General features: G+C 38.4%; 1 protein-coding gene across 2 annotated transcripts in view; it reads left to right on the top strand.

Moving 5' to 3' along the window:
* The window catches only part of LOC130916917 (cysteine--tRNA ligase, cytoplasmic-like), an 82,120-nt gene extending 60,902 nt beyond the window's left edge, over positions 1–21,218 (top strand). For both annotated transcript variants that reach the window (XM_057837959.1, XM_057837958.1), the window contains 8 exons: positions 2,140–2,329; positions 2,543–2,611; positions 8,044–8,125; positions 8,271–8,351; positions 9,330–9,397; positions 17,959–18,018; positions 18,131–18,214; positions 21,048–21,218. In XM_057837959.1, the coding sequence (XP_057693942.1) occupies positions 2,140–2,329; positions 2,543–2,611; positions 8,044–8,125; positions 8,271–8,351; positions 9,330–9,397; positions 17,959–18,018; positions 18,131–18,214; positions 21,048–21,194 (781 nt within the window). In that variant the 3' untranslated portion in view covers positions 21,195–21,218. The remainder of the gene's footprint in view (positions 1–2,139; positions 2,330–2,542; positions 2,612–8,043; positions 8,126–8,270; positions 8,352–9,329; positions 9,398–17,958; positions 18,019–18,130; positions 18,215–21,047) is intronic.

Genomic DNA, 21,218 nt, shown 5'->3' with positions numbered 1-21,218 from the left:
CGAAACAAAGGAGGGTACACTGTCGTGCCCTGTCTCTTCAATGCCAAGCTTGGCTGCACATGGGCCATGAATGAACACCTAAAGCGCCATTACCCAGTTGTAATTTTGGAAGACTACAGGAAACGATTACAAGCTGTCATACCGTAAGTCCATCTAACTAACTAACTAACTAATGACATGTTTTATTGAAGTTGCTAAGCCTGTCGTGATATGTAATGAGTCCATTTATTGCACGGTAAACAAAAATGAGGGCGTTAATTTTCACAGCTGCGTTTTATTGCCGCGCATGTGCGTGCATACATTTGTGCGTGCATGCTGATGGTATATGAGACAACAGTTCCTTTCAAAGATGTTTATTGGTCATCAACACGCTGTAGAATTAAAGTGCAAACATACAAAACAAGGAAACACATCTATATCAAACACTGTAAACGTTAGCTTTGCTACATTGAGGCTAATGGGGGAAAAACAACCTACTTTAGCCTGCTATAACCCATTGGCAGTCTTCTCCAAAACGCAAACTTGCGTTTAAAAGATGACACAAAATGAAAAATCGCTGGTTAACAGCATTTGCAAACGAAAAAAATGAAAAAAATTTTTTTGATTACTGACACCACATGCAATGACAAAAAGAGCTTTTTTTATGCGGAGTGTAAAGCTTACGGTTAACGGTTTAGCGAACGTACTTCAGGTGAACATTTCGAAATAAAAGCACCTCATTTTTGTCATATAAACAACAATTTCTGGGGTTAATTCCGCATACTTCAGGATTTAGATTCTACACTAAGAATAGGTTTAAAATGACAACCTTTATGAAAAATCTGATTGCAATGAATGATTATTATACTACTATTATATAGAGTAGTATACTATAATATTAATATTATTATTAATATTACTAGATATTTCTTTTAAGAACTGTTTTGAATCATGTTGGAAAGGTGAAGTCAGTGTTCTGAATCTGTTTACACTCCATTCTTCTGCACTAGTTAATGCTATCAGCATTTGACATAATTGTTTATTTGTGATTTATTGTTGTTATTTACGTGTTTATTTGTACTTTAATAAAGAGTTTAAGTGTTCCAAAATGTTTTTGTGAATTAATAAGCGTCATCAAAAATTTCATTGCTAAATTAGTAAAAAAAAAAAAAAAAAAAAAAAAAAGGCGGGGGGGTTATTTATTGGATTAGTCGACTAATCGTAAAAATAGTCAGCTGACTAATCGGGAGAAAATTAGTCGTTTGGGACAGCCCTAGTTGTACAGTGTACCGGAACATATTTCCTCCACACCCTTCTCACCTTTTTAACCCCTGACCCATTTTCATGCCTATAATTAGAATTATTTTCGTGACATGACAAATGTAGCCCTGACCCCCGTTCACCTTGCCTGGCCCGGCCAGACTGTTCTCACTGTGTTTTTCAAACACTGAGAGAATAGTCTGGGACCCAGCCCATTAACGGCCTCTCGAGCAAGTACAAAATCAATCGACAAATTAGATTTATTTGCGTGACGTGTTCTTAACTAGCAACGTCACTCTTCCGTGTCAGAGGTCGTCTCCACAACAACACAGATGGCGAACAGGAGAGCCGAGAATATGTTCCAATCCACGGTAAAATCAGTTTTAAATGACCAAAAACACATCGACACAAGTCATTGACAACATTCTGTCTCGCGTTAGCCATGTTGAATAAACTCCGCTCTCCTCGTATGTTTACTTCCGCGCGCAAGTCTCTCGTCCCGCCCGTCGTTGATTGGTCCACTCGCTGTCTGTTTGCTGTGGCTTGCTCCGCCCTGAAAATTTTATCCGCTTAATGGTGGCCAGACTCAATAGCTGGAACAGCGGTGAGTCTACCAGGCTACCGTTCACCCAATCTGTTAGGTCTTATTAATATCCCGTCCCCACCAAAATGTGTACATGCAGGTTTGCTGTTATATAGTCCCTACCAATATTAAGACCAAACCTACGCCCTTGTCTGTAGAAAAACTTTATTTTGAATTTGTGACATTGTAGGTGCCCAAAGTATGATTCTTCTCATTGACTACATTCAGCCTACAATGTCCCAAATCGGTGGTGGCACCCCTGCTCATATGACGGCAAAATATAAAAAGCATTTTTTTAAATTGTGTGTGTTCTACAGTTTTTTTGATAGGAAGTCAGCAGTTCACGAGGCACTGTGTGACAACGTTGACACCCGCACGGCCATGGAAGAAATGAGGCAGCTTGTTAGTCAGAGCAACAGCTACATCGCCAGCAAGAAAAGTGCCAAAATGGGACCAAACCGCATGCTAATGGAAGGTATTGCCATGTATCTCACCAAAATGCTGAAGGTAAGAAGTTTTGGACTCTTTATGCCATAGACCATTTGTACCATAGTAAGAATGTTCTATGATATATTTAATGAGTTAAATGTTCTTCTAGCCTCGTTCAACATTACAGAGGCCTTATTTTTCTTTTCTTTTTTTTTTTTCTAATTAAATCTTATCCGGCCAGTCTAACTATTCAAATTATTCTTTGGTCTGTTCTTTGAAAATGTCTTCTAGATATTTGGTGCAATTGAAGGATCAGAGTCCATTGGCTTCCCATTAGGAGGACAAGGACAGAATGTTGACGTAAGATATACATTTGTTTTTTGTAGGTGAATGTGTCTGTTAGCTTTAAAAAAACAGAAAACTATTTATTTATTTATAACATATCTTCTGCATTATAAGGCACACCTAAAAGCCTTAAATTTTCTCAAAAGCACACAGTGCTCCTTATAATCCGATGCTTCTTATACAGTTTCGGTTTACGTGATTTAGACTTCACAACGCCGGAGTCTCGTCCGCCATTCTGTCTCCAGTCGTTTTTGTTTTTTTTTTAGCCGTGTAAACAGTACTTAATTCCCGTTATTCCCGTCATTCAAAATTCCCTCTTCCTCCAGCAGCGTCGCTGCCGTCCTGCAGTTCCTAACAGCGTCAGGTCCCACTTCCTTGTTTTCATGCTGCTGCTTCTCCCCCGATTTTTTTTTTTTTTTTTTGTTCTGGCTGCGGGCTCGTGTTGAGAGAGGCGACCTAATGGCCATGATATCCCTCCTCTCTTGCCTACCTGCTCTTTCCACATTGCCCTTTTCTCTCAACGAGGTGACTCACTTGCAAGTAAAGCCCAAATAGTCATTGAATATAACAGCATTTACCGCAACGTACCTCACAGTATCTTATTTTTTTTACTGTATTTTATTAATATGACGTATAATGGTTGTTTTTGGATACTTATTTTGAGATTTAGGGTGTATTCAGGGGTACTAAAAGTGTTAAAGGGAACCTCTGACTTAAAGACTTGTAGGCTCTAATAAGCCACACTTGTTCTCTTTCACTAAAATATGTTATTAGAATCACATAAAATATTGCCATTATTAGTACTAGGCATTTTAGTCATATTTAGTCCATGTTTTGACCTACGGAGGGTGCCATGTTTCATGCGCGCAATGGACACTCGAGTACTTATTATTTGTGGTTTTATTGAGTCTTTTATTACCTTTTCATTGCCTCAAAATACTTTTTGCATGTGTTTCCCTCTCATACTTTTAAGCATTGTGTTTTCTTGTGGTAGCTTTAAAGCAGATTGTTGATCTGTTGACCACATTAGTCCCGTAGCGTATTTAAACCACCCTTATTTAATATTACTACGTTTAAGTATTATCTTAAGGCATCTTTAGTTTTTTTCTGTCTGTATGCATATAAACAAAACAAGCTGAAAGCCCACGCTAGTACTTTGGGTGACAAATTCGCCTCTTGCAGGACGTTTTGGCTAAATTCCGTTTTTTTTTTTCCTTACGCTCATCTCATCCCGTCTTTCCTGTTCATTCTGCTTTTGCTGCTCGTTTTGCAAAATATCGACAGTGCTGTCATGCTCATTAATGTTCCTCTCAGGTTCAAATTGTTGGACAGATGACATGTTTATGTTGCTAGAGCAAGGGCGTAGGTTTGGTCTCAATATTGGTAGGCACGATACAACAGCATAACCTGCATGTACACATTTGCTGAGGACGGGACAATAATAAGATCAAACAGTGAAAAGGGGTCAGGGCTACATTTCTCCCCAATATGAACCTAATTACTTCATAAGCTAAATGATTAATGCAAAATAAATCTGGACTGATGTTTACTAATTTACACTGCACATTTATAACGTCTTAATCTGATAATTTTTATTAAATGTAGTCGAATAATTTTCTCCATCTTGTTTTGAGTGTTAAAGGCTAGTTAACAAATGAATGCATCAGATTCTTCCACTTCAAGTAAATGTTACAATATTTGTTCTTATGAAGCCCATACATCTAAAAGTTGGTCATTTTTCACCTAAATCAAGAAAAAAATGAATCAAAAACACTTCCGACAATTTTTAAAAATATAAAATATACAAACTTTTTGCTTAAAATAAGTCTGTTAAGGTTATTTTCAGCTAGCTATTTTATTTGAAAAAATCTAAGTGAGTAAAATTTCTTGAGCACTGGCACTTATTTTGAGTAGAATTACACTGAAAACAAGGGATTTTTATTTTTTAAGGAGATGGGTGTTTACAGTGCATATGCATTGGTTCAGGTGATGCACTGTTGGATTCAAGTGTTTGTTTTCAAAAACTACTAAAGAAACATTTAGAAAACTTCCAAAATAAGTTTCTGGATTTTATAAGCTAATTTAAATTGCAATATCTGAAGACAAATGATATTAACAATCATACACAAGAAATAAAAACTTTTTAATAATCTCTTAACTATCCAGGAAAGCAAAATATAAACGGTTCTAAATGGCCGCGAATGCAGCGGCTCAAAAGTCAACACTACAAACTTTCGATAGAGAAAGGAATATTTAATTACGTTTAATCATGGACGACATGTAGAAAACTTCTCGTCAGACACATTCTGCCATGGCTGCACACAACTGCACGCCACTCTCACCGTTAACGTCTTCGCCGTGTCTTAAAACATCTATTTATGCCATATTCATGTTGGACGTGTATCTTTATGATGTAACTTGTTTATTTAGCACATTTGGATAACATTGAGAGTCCAACTGAATGAAAAGGAGTGCTTATTCACACCACAAAAGCAAAAATATTATAATGGGTGAAAAAATTTGACATAACACCGGCAGTGAATGCGTGTGTGTGTGTGGGGGGGGAGGGCCATTTAATTTTTGTTAAAGGAGGTGGTAATAAAAGAAAAAAGGTGAGCGTTACCAATAGAAAAATATGAGCGTGGGGTGCCAGTCTTTATAAGTAAAGGTGAAAACCATCGCCAAAGAGATCGCCAGCTTCGTCAGGATTCTAATCATTTATTTCAGAACTTGTGCAACACAACACGGCAACTGCCAGCAACAACACGACATTTAAAGTGAAAGCAACAGCTCAACTGCACTCTCTATTTCTGCCGTCAGCCGTTCAAGTACACCACACAAAATACAACTGCCACATTAGAACCCGATTTGTTACATTATTACAGGTATTATTATTTTTATTACTATTAATATTAGTCATGCACGATAATACATTATTCAACCGATACCGATAGTTTCCTTCTCCTTTCAACCTATAACTGATAATGTCAACCCGATAATTCTATTAAAAGATTTATGTTAAATTTAAAGTATACACAAGAGAAAATATTACTGTGCAAAAATATAATTAATTGCTCTCTTTTTTCAACACAAATGTGAACAAGTAGTAAATTCCAACATCTAAATAAAGACCGATTGTCTGACATTGTGTAAAGATAAACTTTAGGCAACAATTACTTATCGAGTAAATACCTAAGTTGCACAAAAATGCCTTTAAAAGTTAGCCATTCCTCACATAAAACATTACTACACTGCAAAAACACACTTCCTTAAAACTAGTTTTAATTCCCTTTGTTAGATTTGAAGCTAGGTTTATGTACTCCTAGCTTGGCTTTTAAAAAGAACACGCAGGAAGTCGACATAGCTTTTGTGGAGGTTTGTAGCTGCTCTCCCAACTGCTGTGATAGCAACCTTATTTATTCAGGGGCAAATAATTGGGTGGGAGGGGTCAGGAAAACATGGGGGCCACGTGGCCCAGAACAAAGGAAAGGCTAACTAGACAGAGGTTATCCTATCTGGTAACTAACTATACTAAGGAAAGCATAAATGTTAACTGTATGCACAACAATTCCAACACCCTTGTTTTCAGTGTAAATCAATTGGAAATAAGTGAAATTATCTGCCAGTGCATCAAGTATATTTCACTCAGATTTCTTGAAGAAAAATAGCTAGCTGAAAATAAGCTTAACAGCCTTATTTTAAGCAATAAATTATTATACTTTATCCTAAAAACCTTGACAGAAATGTTCTTTATTCAAGATTAGGCATGATTCAAAACATTATTTGAAAGCAATTATTTTTGGGGATTTAGGTGAAAAATTTCCTTTTTTTTTTTTTTTTTTTTTTTTTTTTTTTTTTTTTTAGATGTATGGGCTCAGTAAGAACAAATGGCAATATTTACTTTAAGTAAGTGGAATAATCTGCCGCATTCATCTGTTAACTAGTCTTTAACAATCAAAACAAGATGGGGAAAATTATTTGACTAGATTTTAGAAGAATGATCTGATTAAGACGTCATAACTTTACAGCGTACTAAATGCATTACTGACTGGCTGACTTCTTTGTGAGTGTGGTTTTTTTTGCATGTTGAAATTATCATCTAACCACTGTGCCGTCATGATGACCATGCTTACTTGACACCACTTGTCCAAATGTCCGTGGTAAAACTGATGTGATCGGCATGTCTTACACGAAGAATGGGGGTCGTATAAACTGCATCTTTTTTTTTCCTATCCGGGCCTTTGGCTCTCGGGTCACTGCGGTTTAAAAAAAAAAAAAAAAACGTCTCTCGTCCGGCATCCCCTCCCGCCTTGCCCTTTAGTCCGTCCGGCCGCCAAATTCGCACCATCGCCAAGTCTCTGTCTGGCTGTGGTGCTCGGCGAGTTGAACCGGAGTGGCGGTGGCAGCTATATTCGCACCGGATATCCGCCCGTATTTGGGGCCAGGCTCCGCTTCGGACGGAGGTGCGCGCCTCGCGTCCCGCACGCCGTGGGGGACCGCTCGAGAAACTGGGGTGTTCGGAGGAGGTCCGGCCGCAGTGGCACCGGGCTCTGCCCGCCCCACCTAGCTTTAGCATTCGCGCTAGCATCAGGATCGTATTCGTTCCAAAAATCTTTCTGATGCAGTTTTATTTTTTATTTATTTATTTATTTATTTTAATGATGTTTTTTTTTTATGATGCCGTTTTAAATGGCTGATCGGGTGTTGAATGACGACGCTTTCTTTCTGCCTCGTGGAACTTCTAAACTGCATGTTTTGCAGATGGCGAGAGCGACGTTTGTTCCATACACGGAAAAATCAACCCACGCTTGCGACAGAGCCGCCATGATATCGCCTCAACCCTGTTGTGTAACGCCGCCTCCTCTGTGACGCCATACTTCTCAACCACTCCTACCTCAGGGGCTTCAGAGAGAGGAGGGGTTGAGGAGGTGGCGGTGCAGAAGTTGACAAAACTGCTTCGGTTGCGCACATTTGGAGGCTACATCAAGTATATAATTATCAGATTGCATTATCGGTTGAATTTTTTATATCTAGATTATCTGTGTGACGTCATAATTGCCATTATCGGCCGATAATAACGGTAACCGATATTATCAAGCATCTTTAATTATTATATTATTCCGATTTTTATTCAGAATGTGTTTGTTTTGCTCTTTGTAGTTGCTATTTGCAATAGTATCAACAGTATTTATTAAGGATTTAGTGTAGGTTTTCGGGCTGTAGAACGAATTAGTGGAATTATAATGTATTCTTATGAGGAAATCTTGCTCGACATACGACCATTTGGACTTACAAACAAGGTCCTGGAACAAATTAACTTCGTAAGTAGAGGTACCACTGTATACCATTTATAAATTCAACAATAAAATACAGCAAATGATGTCGTGGTTATTATGTGATGGCGAAAAAACGGAAACTGATACTTTTGTTCCTGTTGTCTTTTGTAGTTGGAGAGCACAGTGATGCCTTACCTCTCAGTCCTCTCTGACTTCCGAGAACAAGTGCGAAAAATTGCCAGACAGCAGAAGGGTAATGGACTTTACCTTGTCTACTAACATTAAAAGTGGGATTCATACAGAGGTTTATAAACCAGGTTTTAAAAAATGTATTATGTATTTTTTCATTATCGGACTATGCGTCATATCTTTTTATTTTTTTTACCCTTACCTGCTAGTCATGGACTTGTTGCGGCTCTGCGATGATGTCCGTGATATTACATTACCGGAGCTGGGCGTCCGACTCGAAGATCATGAAGGTACTATCATCTTTTGTGTACTTGTATTATTGGTTGGCCTTGTGGTAGAAGTTGCAATATTTAAATAGTTGCCAAATTAAGTGGAGGGAAAAAAATCTTAAAGTGACATTTTTTGCAGTGTTGTTTTCGTCAACGATGACAGCAACGTAAATATTTCGTATCAAAACAATTTCATGACGTTAACGGATGCGCTGAAAATGTGTCTTGGGAGACTAAAACATAGCAAAAAGGATGCCACAGAAGACAATCTAACTCTCGACACTTCGTAATATTATTGATTCAGCAACCCAACAGTGGCATCAGCAGTTGTAGCAGTGAACTCTCTCTCTCTTTCTCTTACCACTGGCAGCCTCACATTATGCACAAACAAGGACCCAAATGGGACTGCTCATAGCTGCTGTCCAAATTTGATTATCAAATTATATCCAATGAATTTATGAATCGATTTTGATTGATTAGTTGTTGCAGCCGTTTTTCGAAATATATATTTATATGGCAGCTGATGGGACTGTGGTTCTCTTCGTCACACTCGCGAAAACTTTGTTTTCCATCCAAAAAAAAGCTTTCTTGACATTCTTTGCTCCTCTTTTAATGACGAAATTGTGTATTTCAGGCAAAACTTTGGAAATTGACCTAGCTTCAAAAACTGCTTACCATTCCGCCATAGTATTAAAAAAGATAGTTGCTTCCTGGTCACGTCTACAGCTCCCGTCTCTTTTTCCTGATTGGCTAAGACATTAGATGACCGGGCAAGTGTTTGAACAGTTGAGGTTTGCAAGACGGTACGGTATGATGAATCAAAAAATTGGAATGTACTGTCTTGCTTGCAAGGCTCACTGTGTTTGTGTGCTTTCCAAATTTACTTTTACCCTCAATAGATGGGAGACTTTTTTGTCAATACATTTTAAGCACAAATGGAGAATTGTTAGTGCACTTATGAGCTTTATGAATCCTGTAGTCACGTAGTCTGTGTTGCAGGACTGACAACCGTGGTGAAACTGGTGGACAAAGAGATTTTGTTGAAGGAACGGGATGAGAAGATGAAGGTAAGGAGGGGTGGTAGTACACAATGTAATTCCAAGACAAAGACTTACTGTCTCCTCCATTCTATATATGAATGGTGGGTAATTTCATTCTGTGTTTAAATTTCTGCGCTTAAAGGCCATAATGTTCCATAAATGATATGTGGCAGAATACTTCCACTAGGGAGAACGTGAGTAAAGAGAGCCAGTAGAGCTGGTAAAAAAAAAATTGTAAAGGTGAATCAATGCAGGTTTCCCGCAAGGTCTTAAAGGGATCCACGGATAGAAAGTCTTGTAGTTCTTAAAAGATAAATGTTAGTACAAGTTATTATTATTTGATATTGAAACCCCTCTTGATGTTTTTGTTTTTATACAATTTGTAAAATGATTTTAACTAGTAGGTCGCATAGGTCGCAATTGTTGTTGGCGTTGCAGGGCAGTGACGTCACATGGCCACGCTGCCAGAATTCCACCTGTCACTCTAAAATAAAAAAAAAACAAAAAACGTGTCACTCTTTAATTATGTTAGGTAGTGATTTAAATACGCCACAAGGTGTCAATGGCAAGTTTTACATTAATTAGCTATCAAGCCAATGAGTGCGTTTTTTCCCTTAACTGACGCTGTAGTTTCTTTAACCCATAGTGGGAGAGAGAAAGGAGAGTGGACACTGGCATTCAGATTCGTAGCTCGGACCGTGCCGTTTATTGGCATAAGCTTCGGCAACTCTTTCACAACACACATAAGTATCAAAAAGTGAAAATGCTACAAAACTAATTCTCATACCGCTCAAAAAATGTCACCAAGACGAAACGTGCTTCTATCTGTATTACTATTCTCACTCAGTTTACACAACAATGCAAAGAGAGAACACAAAACACAATCAAAATAGATGCGCAAAATACATATAAAACTTATTCAGACTTTGGTCGAATTATATTTAAACATTTTAGCAACTCCTTTAGCTCAACCAATACACTGGATGGCAATATTTAGTCACATTACACAAGCTATGATGCTGGGAGCCATTTTGAGGAGTCTTGTGAAGTCAACACTCAGATGAATGTGAATCACAATAGAACCTGTCAAATAAAACAAACAACAGGCATGAAAATCTCTCACCTTTCGGCGAAATTTGCCGTTTTGAAGTCAAAAAGGATGACCTAGGTGAATCGTGTAGATCCGAGGAGAAAAAAATTTAGGGGGGGGGTCGTTTGTAGGCATGTGCCAGTTACCTTCACGGATTACCATGCTATGAAAACGTCGCAGTTACAAAACCACTAAAATTTTCCGTCATACAGTAGTACGTATTCGTTATTTTTCATGTGTCGAAAATGCAGCCAGAATTAGCTTGGCGCGGTAGCGCTTACCCCTTCCCCTCTTTGATGCTGCGTGTGTCAGTGACGCTATTCCAGCAAACCCAAAAACAAGCACTCCAAACTCAAGGCGTAAATTCTTCAATTTATTGATCTCTCAAATCATGGTAACTGAAATATACCAAATGAATACATTTAAAACGTTGTACACTCGTATTTTTCCACATGTGAGTAGCTTCAACAGTTTAGCTTCATGAAAAAGTTCGTCAAAAACAAAACACACATTTTCCTTTCAAATTCAATACACAAAGTTACTAAAAACATTCAAAGACGAATGATAGGCAAGGCTTAGCTAGGACAGCAACTTCATTGAGGTTAGTCACAGCCGCTGAGAGAGAAACAAGTTTGTATGCGTGGAGGAAAAAAAAAAAAAAAGAGCGTCAAAGATCGCTAATTGCGACAGATGATCTTGTACTAAGCACAAATTCACATTCGCTGGAGGAGGTAAAGTATCACTCCCAATTGTTTTTAGATGAATGCATTTGCCAGCATATTGAATTTAATGAGTAATGGTTTTCGTTTTCATATTTTGTGGTATGACAAAGTTACTGCCGTTCGTTGCAGCTTGCGTTGAACACTGCCGGAGCGTCCGGTGAAAAAATAGCTCCCGTTAAGGTAGCGTCAAGCTTGTGTATTTAACGGTAATATAAAAGCAGTGTTGTCAATAACGCGGTACCGTAATGCATAACTAATCTGATTACTTTCTTTCAGTAAAGAACAATCTAACGCGTTCATTTTTCTAAATCAGTAATCTGAGTGAAATTACTTCCCTTGATGCCTGTGCGTTACTATTTTGTTATTGCCCCATAATGTGTGTAGAATGAAGAACACTGTAGTCATGGGAGTGACATCACATGTCACATTTTTTAATCGGGGATGGAACAAAAAGGGTCACGTGTATTACCATGATGCGTGAGCGCTGGGAGTTTGCGGCCAAAACAACATAGCCTTGCTACCTCGCCAGGATGCAATGAAATAGGCAGGAGATATACTACAAACGGCTGCATTTGCACACTGGAAACACAGCCATTACTTCACATTTTTGTCCAGTAAAGAAAACAAAAATATCTCCATGCGCTGCAAACTTTGCGCTGGCTCAAAAAGACTGTCCACCGCTATAAGCATCCAATTCAAGCACCACTTGGAATTACAGCACAACAGGTAACACGACAGCCAGGACTTTTTGATACTGCTCGTGCTCAATCCTCGGTTCAAGCTCACTTGTTGTTGAGGGTTTTGAAAGCTTAGGTTTAAACAAATTCTAAATATCCATCTTGCCTCCTCAGCTGTAGTTTTGGCTAAGCAATGCAAACGGCTGTCTCTAAGGTTCTATAGTCACATGATCTGTTCGAAAAATAATTTGGACCCATTATGAAATACTTTGAAGGATTCCTGTTCATTTTATTCATTTGTGTTGTTTGTTTTATTGCTCTAAAACTTTTATAGACAACATTTTAAGGGCCATATTCAATGGTCTTTATTTTAAAGGGGAAGTTCAGAATTTTTTACATTAGGCTTAATCTTTGAGTTAGCCGGGGTTTAATTAGTCGTTGGAAATGATTTGAACAAATTCTGTGCAGTTTGACAGTTATTTGTTAGTTTCAGGGCTCCGGAGTGGCTAAGCTAGCGCAAGTCAATGGTGGTTGAAATCAACTCCTTCAACTAATTAAACCCCCGTTAACTCGAATATTAAGCCTTATGTGAAAAATTAAAATGGTCAAATTTGCCACATGTAGGACGTTTTGCCGACGGCGGACATTTTGGCAGAACGCCGGAACATATTTCCTCCACATTTTTCTCACCTTTTTAACCCCTGACCCATTTTCATGCCTGAAACAAACAAAAAAAAAAACAGGGAGCTACGGCGTCAGTCCAGTCAGTCCAGGGACAAAACGCAACCATTGGCTTGACGTCTTATTAATGTAAAACTCATCATTGACACCTTGTGGTGTATTTAAATCACTACCTTACATTGTTAGAGTGACTGTGAAGTACAGCAGCGTGGCCCTGTGACATCACCACCCTGCTACGTCAACAACAATGGCGAGCTACTAGTTTATTTTTTTATTTAAAAGTTTACAAAATTTATTAAAACGAAAATATTAAGAGGGCTTTTAATATCAAATTATTATTACTCGTACTAACATTTATCTTTTAAGAACTACATGTCTTTTTATCAGTGGTTCCCTTTAAAAAGTCTTAAAAGCATTGAATTTGTGAATTTGGATCTAATAATTTAAATAAGTCTTGAAAAAATGTTGAATTTTCATATCTGGGTTTTAAAATTTATGATGTATGTAACTTCTCCGTGTCTCATTCATTTCTCCTCAAAAGTGTCGCTCGTCATTTTGATTATGATTTGAGCCATACTTTTCATATTAGAGAGATGGGGAAATGTACAATCCCTAGCAAAAAGTATGGAATCACCAGTCTCGGACGAGCACTCACTCAGACATTTTATTATGTAGAACAAACTCAGATAAAAAGCTTGAAAAAAATAATGAATTAGTTCAAAAGTGCAACTCCTTGGCATTCAGAAACACGAAAAGAAATGAATAAAAAACATTGTGGTGGTCAGTAAATGTTACTTTTATAGAGCAAGTGCAGGGAAATAAATATAGAATCACTGCATTCTGAAGAAAAAAATATGGAATCACTCCATTTTAAGTAGAAAATACAGACACAACCAGTCAATTTCCTTTCCTTCATTGGGCCCCTGCCTCGGATTAGATCTGATGTTTAGTCAGCAGTTAAAAACAGTGCAGTTATCACACCTTGAAGGGCTGCTGGACCAAGTGGATTCACAAGAATCATGGCTCCAACAAGAGAGATGTCTCTTGAGACCAATGAGAGGATCATCAAACTTCTTGAAGAAGGTAACGCTACACGTATGGTTGCCAAAGATGTGGGCTGTTCACAGTCGGCTGTATCAAAAATCTGGACCAAGTACAAACAGCATGGCGAGGTTGTGAAAGTTGAGCGTACTGGTTGACTGACAAAGACATCCAAACATCATGACAAACAACTAGAGGGCATATGTCTTGAAAACAGAAGATGTACACCATGACAATGAAGAAAAAATGTGAGGAAGCTGGAGTCAAGGTATGTGACAGAACTGTCCAAAATCGCCTAAAGGAAATGGGATTTTCATACAGGAAAGCTAAAAGAAAACCATCATTGACACTCAAACAGAAAAGAACAAGACTGCAATGGGCTAAGGAGAGGCAATCATGGACTGTGAAAAGACTGGATGAAGGTTATTTTCACTGATGAGTCAAGAATCTGCATTGGACAAGGTGATGATGCTGAAACATTTGTTTGGTGCCATTCCAGTGAGATTTACAAAGATGACTATATGGGGTCTGCATGTCAGGCAAAGGCACTGGGGAGATGGCTGTGGTTGAATCTAAATAAATGCAAGGGTTGACATTGAAATTTTAGACAGCTTTCTTATCCCTTCAATTGAAAATGAAAATTGAAAATGTTTGTCATTTTTCAAGATGACAATGCATCATTTCACAGAGCTAAAACCGTTAAAGCATTCCTTGGAGAAAGACTCATTCAGTCAATGTCATGCCCTGCAAATAGCCCAGATCTCAACCCTATTGAAAACCTGTGGTGGAAATAATTTTAAAAAAAAATGGCCCACAACAAGGCTCCGACCTGCAAGGATGATCTGGCAACTGCAATCAAAGATAGTTGGCACCTAATTGCAGAAGAATACTCATCAAGTCCATGCCTCAGAGACTGAAAGCTGTCATTAAAGCCACAGGTGGTGCAACAAAATACTAGATGTGTTTTGTTGTTTTTTCTTTGTTTGTTTCTCATGATTCCATGTATTTTTCCTCAGAATGGAGTGATTCTATATTTCCCTGCACTTGCTCTATAAAAATAACATTTACTGACCACCGCAATATTTTTTTATTTCTTTTAGTGTTTCTGAATGCTAAAGAGTTGCACTTTTGAACTAATGCATTAGTTTTGAGTTTGTTCTACAGTGCCTTGCAAAAGTATTCGGCCCCCTTGAACCTTGCAACCTTTCGCCACATTTCAGGCTTCAAACATAAAGATATAAAATTTTAATTTTTTGTCAAGAATCAACAACAAGTGGGACACAATCGTGAAGTGGAACAAAATTTATTGGATAATTTAAACTTTTTTAACAAATAAAAAACTGAAAAGTGGGGCGTGCAATATTATTCGGCCCCCTTGCGTTAATACTTTGTAGCGCCACCTTTTGCTCCAATTACAGCTGCAAGTCACTTGGGGTATGTTTCTATCAGTTTTGCACATCGAGAGACTGACATTCTTGCCCATTCTTCCTTGCAAAACAGCTCGAGCTCAGTGAGGTTGGATGGAGAGTGTTTGTGAACAGCAGTCTTCAGCTCTTTCCACAGATTCTCGATTGGATTCAGGTCTGGACTTTGACTTGGCCATTCTAACACCTGGATACGTTTATTTTTGAACCATTCCATTGTAGATTTGGCTTTATGTTTTGGATCATTGTCCTGTTGGAAGATAAATCTCCGTCCCAGTCTCAGGTCTTGTGCAGATACCAACAGGTTTTCTTCCAGAATGTTCCTGTATTTGGCTGCATCTATCTTCCCGTCAATTTTAACCATCTTTAGAGCCTAGTTCGGGCCTAAAAAATCCAGCCCGACCCGACACGGCCCGCTGGTATTGAGGCCCGACCCGGCCCGAGCTCGATCACTTAACTAGATTTGCAGGCCCGAGCCCGAAAAACCCGTTTTTTTTGTTTGTTTGTTTATTTTGTTTTTTTTTTGAGTGACGCGGAAAAAACGCAGCAGCAGCAATTTATTTTCATTTCTTCGAGTTGGCAGAAAAAAACGCAAGTTTTCTTAATGTTTAAATAATCTACATATTATTTTTAGAATTATCAAAGCATTCACACAACGAAATAACGCTGGGAAAGTTTGTTAAACATATTTCTGAGTGTGTGGGACATTGTTCTCACATGGACGCCCCTCTCTGACAAGGAGAGGGAACAGGAGAGGGCGGCGCCTCGGCCGTGCAGCGGGAGGACAAGAAGAAAAAGCGGCCGGCGCCACGGCGTTCGTGCACACGCACAAGCAAAAGCGCAATACAGAGAGCCTGCTCTCCATTTTATTTATTTATTTATTTTTTTTTTTTTTAATTTTTTTTTTTGAGTGATGCGGAAAAAACGCAGCAGCAGCAATTTATTTTCATTTCTTCGAGTTGGCAGAAAAAAACGCAAGTTTTCTTAATGTTTAAATAATCTACATATTTTTTTTTAGAATTATCAAAGCATTCACACAACGAAATAACGCTGGGAAAGTTTGTTAAACATATTTCTGAGTGTGTGGGATATTGTTCTCACATGGACGCGCCTCTCTGACAAGGAGAGGGAACAGGAGAGGGCGGCGCCTCGGCCATGCAGCGGGAGGACAAGAAGAAAAAGCGGCCGGCGCCACGGCATTCGTGCACACGCACAAGCAAAAGCGCAATACAGAGAGCATGCTCTCCATTTTTTTTTTTTTTTTTTTTTAAATAATTTACTAGTCCGGCATGGCGGCCCGACCCGACCTGACCCTAACGTGAATGCTTAAATTGTGGGCCCGACCCGACCCGAATGTCGGGTCGGGTTCGGGCACAAAATCTAACCTCTAACCATCTTCCCTGTCCCTGCTGAAGAAAAGCAGGCCCAAACCATGAGGCTGCCACCACCATGTTTGACAGTGGGGATGGTGTGTTCAGGGTGATGAGCTGTGTTGCTTTTACGCCAAACATATCGTTTTGCATTGTGGCCAAAAAGTTCCATTTTGGTTTCATCTGACCAGAGCACCTTCTTCCACATGTTTGGTGTGTCTCCCAGGTGGCTTGTGGCAAACTTTAAACGAGACTTTTTATGGATATCTTTGAGAAATGGCTTTCTTCTTGCCACTCTTCCATAAAGACCAGATTTGTGCAGTGTACGACTGATTGTTGTCCTATGGACAGACTCTCCCACCTCAGCTGTAGATCTCTGCAGTTCATCCAGAGTGATCATGGGCCTCTTGGCTGCATCTCTGATCAGTTTTCTCCTTGTTTGAGAAGAAAGTTTGGAAGGACGGCCGGGTCTTGGTAGATTTGCAGTGGTCTGATGCTCCTTCCATTTCAATATGATGGCTTGCACAGTGCTCCTTGAGATGTTTAAAGCTTGGTAAATCTTTTTGTATCCAAATCCGGCTTTAAACTTCTCCACAACAGTATCTCGGACCTGCCTGGTGTGTTCCTTGGTTTTCATAATGCTCTCTGCACTTTAAACAGAACCCTGAGACTATCACAGAGCAGGTGCATTTATACGGAGACTTGATTACACACAGTTGGATTCTATTTATCATCATCGGTCATTTAGGACAACACTGGATCATTCAGAGATCGTCACTGAACTTCTGGAGTGAGTTTGCTGCACTGAAAGTAAAGGGGCCGAATAATATTGCACGCCCCACTTTTCAGTTTTTTATTTGTTAAAAAAGTTTAAATTATCCAATAAATGTTGTTCCACTTCACGATTGTGTCCCACTTGTTGTTGATTCTTGACAAAATTTTTTAATTTCATATCTTTATGTTTGAAGCCTGAAATGTGGCGAAACGTTGCATGATTCAAGGGGGCCGAATACTTTTGCAAGGCACTGTACATGATAAAATGTGTCTGAGTGAGTGCTTGTCCGAGACTGGTGATTCCATACTTTTTGCTAGGGGTTGTAATACTATTTTATATAGTAGGATACTATATTATTAATGCTAGATATTTTTTTAAGAATTGTTTTGAATCATGTTGGAAAGGCGAAGTCAGTGTTCTGAATCTGTTTACATTCCATTCTTTTGCACTAGTTAATGCCATCAGCATTTGACCTCATTGTTTAGTTGTGATTTATTGTTGTTATTTACGTGTTTATTTGTACTTTAATCAAAAATTTAAATGTTCTAAAATGTTTTTGTGAATTAATAAGCGTCATCAAAAATTTAATTGCTAAATTAGTTTTAAAAAAGGGGAGGGGGGTTATTAGATTAGTCGACTAATCGTAAAAATAGTCTGCTGACTAATCGGGAGAAAATGAGTCGTTTGGGACAGCCCTAGTTGTACAGTGTACCAAAACATATTTCCTCTACACCCTTCTCACCTTTTTAACCCCTGACCCATTTTCATGCCTAGTAATAGAGTAAAAGGTGTGAATTATTGTTTGCAGCTGGAGGAGGAAAAGCAACGGAGGAAAGCAGAGGCTGCCAGGAAGAAAGAAGAACAGGAGGTCTGTATTGAACCCTTTAACAATTTATGAATAACTAAAGAGATATTATACTACCGAAACTATCAAATTGTAACATTTCCTGGTTGGTTTGTTTATGGTATTTCTGTTTCAGATGGCCAAGCTTGCCAAAATGAAGGTCCCTCCATCTAAGATGTTTCTCGCAGAAACCAACAAATATTCTAAATTTGATCAAATGGTAAGACGTCTGAAATACTTTGAAACTGCGACACGCATCAAGAATTTCACATACCTACGAGGACTGTATAAAATAATGTGACTTCTTGTTGGTAAATCAGTGCATTTACCGTAATTTTTGGACTGTAAGAAATTATTTTTTCCCCCCAGTACGTCTCTTAGTATAAACATCCCATCATACAACCCCTAGCAAAAAGTATAGTAGTATATCACCAGTCTTGGACGAGCACTCACTCAGACATTATATCATGTAGAACAAACTCCGATAAAAAGCTTGAAAAAATAATGAATTATTTCAAAAGTGCAACTCTTTAGCAGTCAGAAACACTAAAAGAAAGAAATAAAAAAAACATTGTGGTGGTCCGAAAATGTTAATTTTATAGCGCAAGTGCAGGGAAATATACAGTATATGGAATTAGAGCAGGGCGGTAAACCGAAAATTTACCGTTACCGAAATTCTTCACGATGACCGACGTAATTTTGACCATGTCGGTAAATTCGGTAATTTAATAAAAGAAGATAATATAGTCTTTTCATCCCGCTTTGACTCTTGTGTTGTTCGGCTATGTTCATTCCCCTTTAAGAAAGCAGACAGTGTGCTTACATTGGGAGTCACATGGTTTTCAGGAAGCCAATCAAACAGAAGCCCGGTAGGCTAACGCTAGCTGCTAACGCTACAAGTAAACGGGATGAAGTCGGGCTTAAGTAAGCTTCGCCAAACTTTCACCCGACATTAAGTAAACTCTTGACAGGTTCCAGATAGGGATGGAAAAACCGAGGCTTTCTGAAATAATGAACCACTTTTAAGACAATTGCCCTAAATTGAATCACTGTTTGACACACTGCAAGAGTCCCATCTACTGGATAAACAGTGCACGTTTCTTTTTAAAAGTAAAGTTGACAAATTGCCTCAGCATTACATATCTTCAATAGAATTACCGGTAAGTGGATGTCGTCTATTTCAACCAGGAGATCGTGTCGTCATTAAGTGTGATTTACACAATGAAAGTTGACCTCTTTAAGCCTGTGTCATTGCTTTTGTCTGTGAAGATGTGTTCAAAGCAGTATTTGTAATACACGACAGTGCTAGTCTTGTAAGTGGCTCGTCCTAGATGACAGGGAGTAACTATGTATTGTTTATTTTTTGTAAAAATTACAGTACAGTAAGCACAGTGCTTGGGAACAGGAATATTATTTATTGCATACTGTAAGGATTTCCAAAATCATAAGATGTAAATAATTGAGCTGAATAAAAGAAAGGAAAGGTTTGTGAAACATTTTATTTTTTAATTAAGTATAATTTCTGGGGGGCGGGTGGATGTGTCGTATTTGTATCTATTCTAAATATCTAAACGTATGCCACTATCTAGTGTATAACAATGCGGAATGAATTTAATGAAATTCAAGTGATGATATTTTTCAAGTCATACAAGCTGTTATAAATGTTCACACAAGAATTCTTATTGTTTACAAGATTTTTTTAATACTTAATGTTTAGACTGCATGTGCAATTGTTAAATTGAAAGCTGGTAAATAAATTTAACGAGAAACTGTTAATTTGTATTCCATGCATTGATTCAAATTTTCAAATTATATAACAGTTTGCTTGGGCGAATTTATCGTCATTTATCGTTATCGAGGTAAATCTGCTCAATTTATCGTGATACGTACTTAAGGCCATATCGCCCAGCCCTATATGGAATCACTCCATTCTGAGGAAAAATATATGGAATCATGAAAAACAAACAAAGAAATAACAATCAAAACACATTTCTAGTATTTAGTAGCACCAACTCTGGCTTTTATGACCTCTTGCAGTCTCTGAGGCATGGACTTGATGAGTATTCTTCATTAATTTGGTGCCAACTCTCTTTGATTGCAGTTGCCAGATCATCCTTGCAGGTCGGAGCCTTGCTGTGGACCATGTTTTTTCAATTTTCACCACAGGTTATCAATAGGGTTGAGAACTGGGCAATTTGCAGGACATGACATTGACTCGATGAGTATTTATTCAAGGAATGCTTTAACAGCTTTAGCTCTGTGGCATGATGCATTGTCATCTTGGAAACTGACAAACACACTTTTAATTGAAGGGATAAGAAAGCTGTCTAAAATTTCAATGTAAACTTGTGCATTTATTGAAGATTTAACCACAGCAATCTCCCCCCTGCCTTTGCCTGGACTGGGGAATTTTGATGTTTTCTTCATGCAGTCATCTTTGTAAATCTCACTGGAACGGCACCAAACAAAAGTTCAAGCATCTTTACTTTGTCCAGAGTCAAGAATCTGCATTGGACAAGGTGATGCTGCTGATGATATGGGGCCGTATGTCAGGCAAAGGCACTGGGGAGATGACTGTGGTTAAATCTTCAATAAATGTACAAGTTTACATGGAAATTTTAGACAGCTTTCTTATCCCTTCAATTGAAAATATGTTTAGGGATAATGAAAAAAAATTCCAAGATGACAATGCATCATGCCACAGAGCAAAAACTGGAGAATGCTTTAACATGGAGAGTTTGTTCTACATGATAAAAATGTCTGAGTGAGTGCTCGTACGAGACTGGTGATTCCATACTTTTCGCTAGGGGTTGTACAACAAAGGCAAGTGCGGCTTATATGTAAAAAAAAAAAAAAAAGCGCTATCCTTTCAAAAATAAATTTGTGGCTGCGGCTTATAGCCTGAACATGGTAATTGGCCAAAATCCAGTTACGCGTTAAATTTTTTTTTAACCATATCTGTGACCTTGTTAAAAGCTTAGCCTCATATAGCATGCGAAACAATTGTTTCAGCGTGAGCAAGTCTCATTGTCACCTTTTTCCACTATTCACAGGGTTTCCCCACCCATGATGCCGAAGGGAAGGAACTCAGCAAGGGACAAGAAAAGAAACTGCGTAAACTTTTTGAGACTCAAGAGAAGCTACATAAAGAGTATCTTCTTAGCCATGGCGTGCAATCAGGGGAAGCCAAAAATGAATGAAATAAAGTTCTTTTTTTAACTTAG

This window comes from Corythoichthys intestinalis, chromosome 1, assembly GCF_030265065.1.
Source record: "Corythoichthys intestinalis isolate RoL2023-P3 chromosome 1, ASM3026506v1, whole genome shotgun sequence".
NCBI lineage: Eukaryota > Metazoa > Chordata > Actinopteri > Syngnathiformes > Syngnathidae > Corythoichthys > Corythoichthys intestinalis.
The sequence above is the reverse complement of the archived record's forward strand: the minus strand, read 5'-3'. Positions and strand labels throughout refer to the sequence as shown.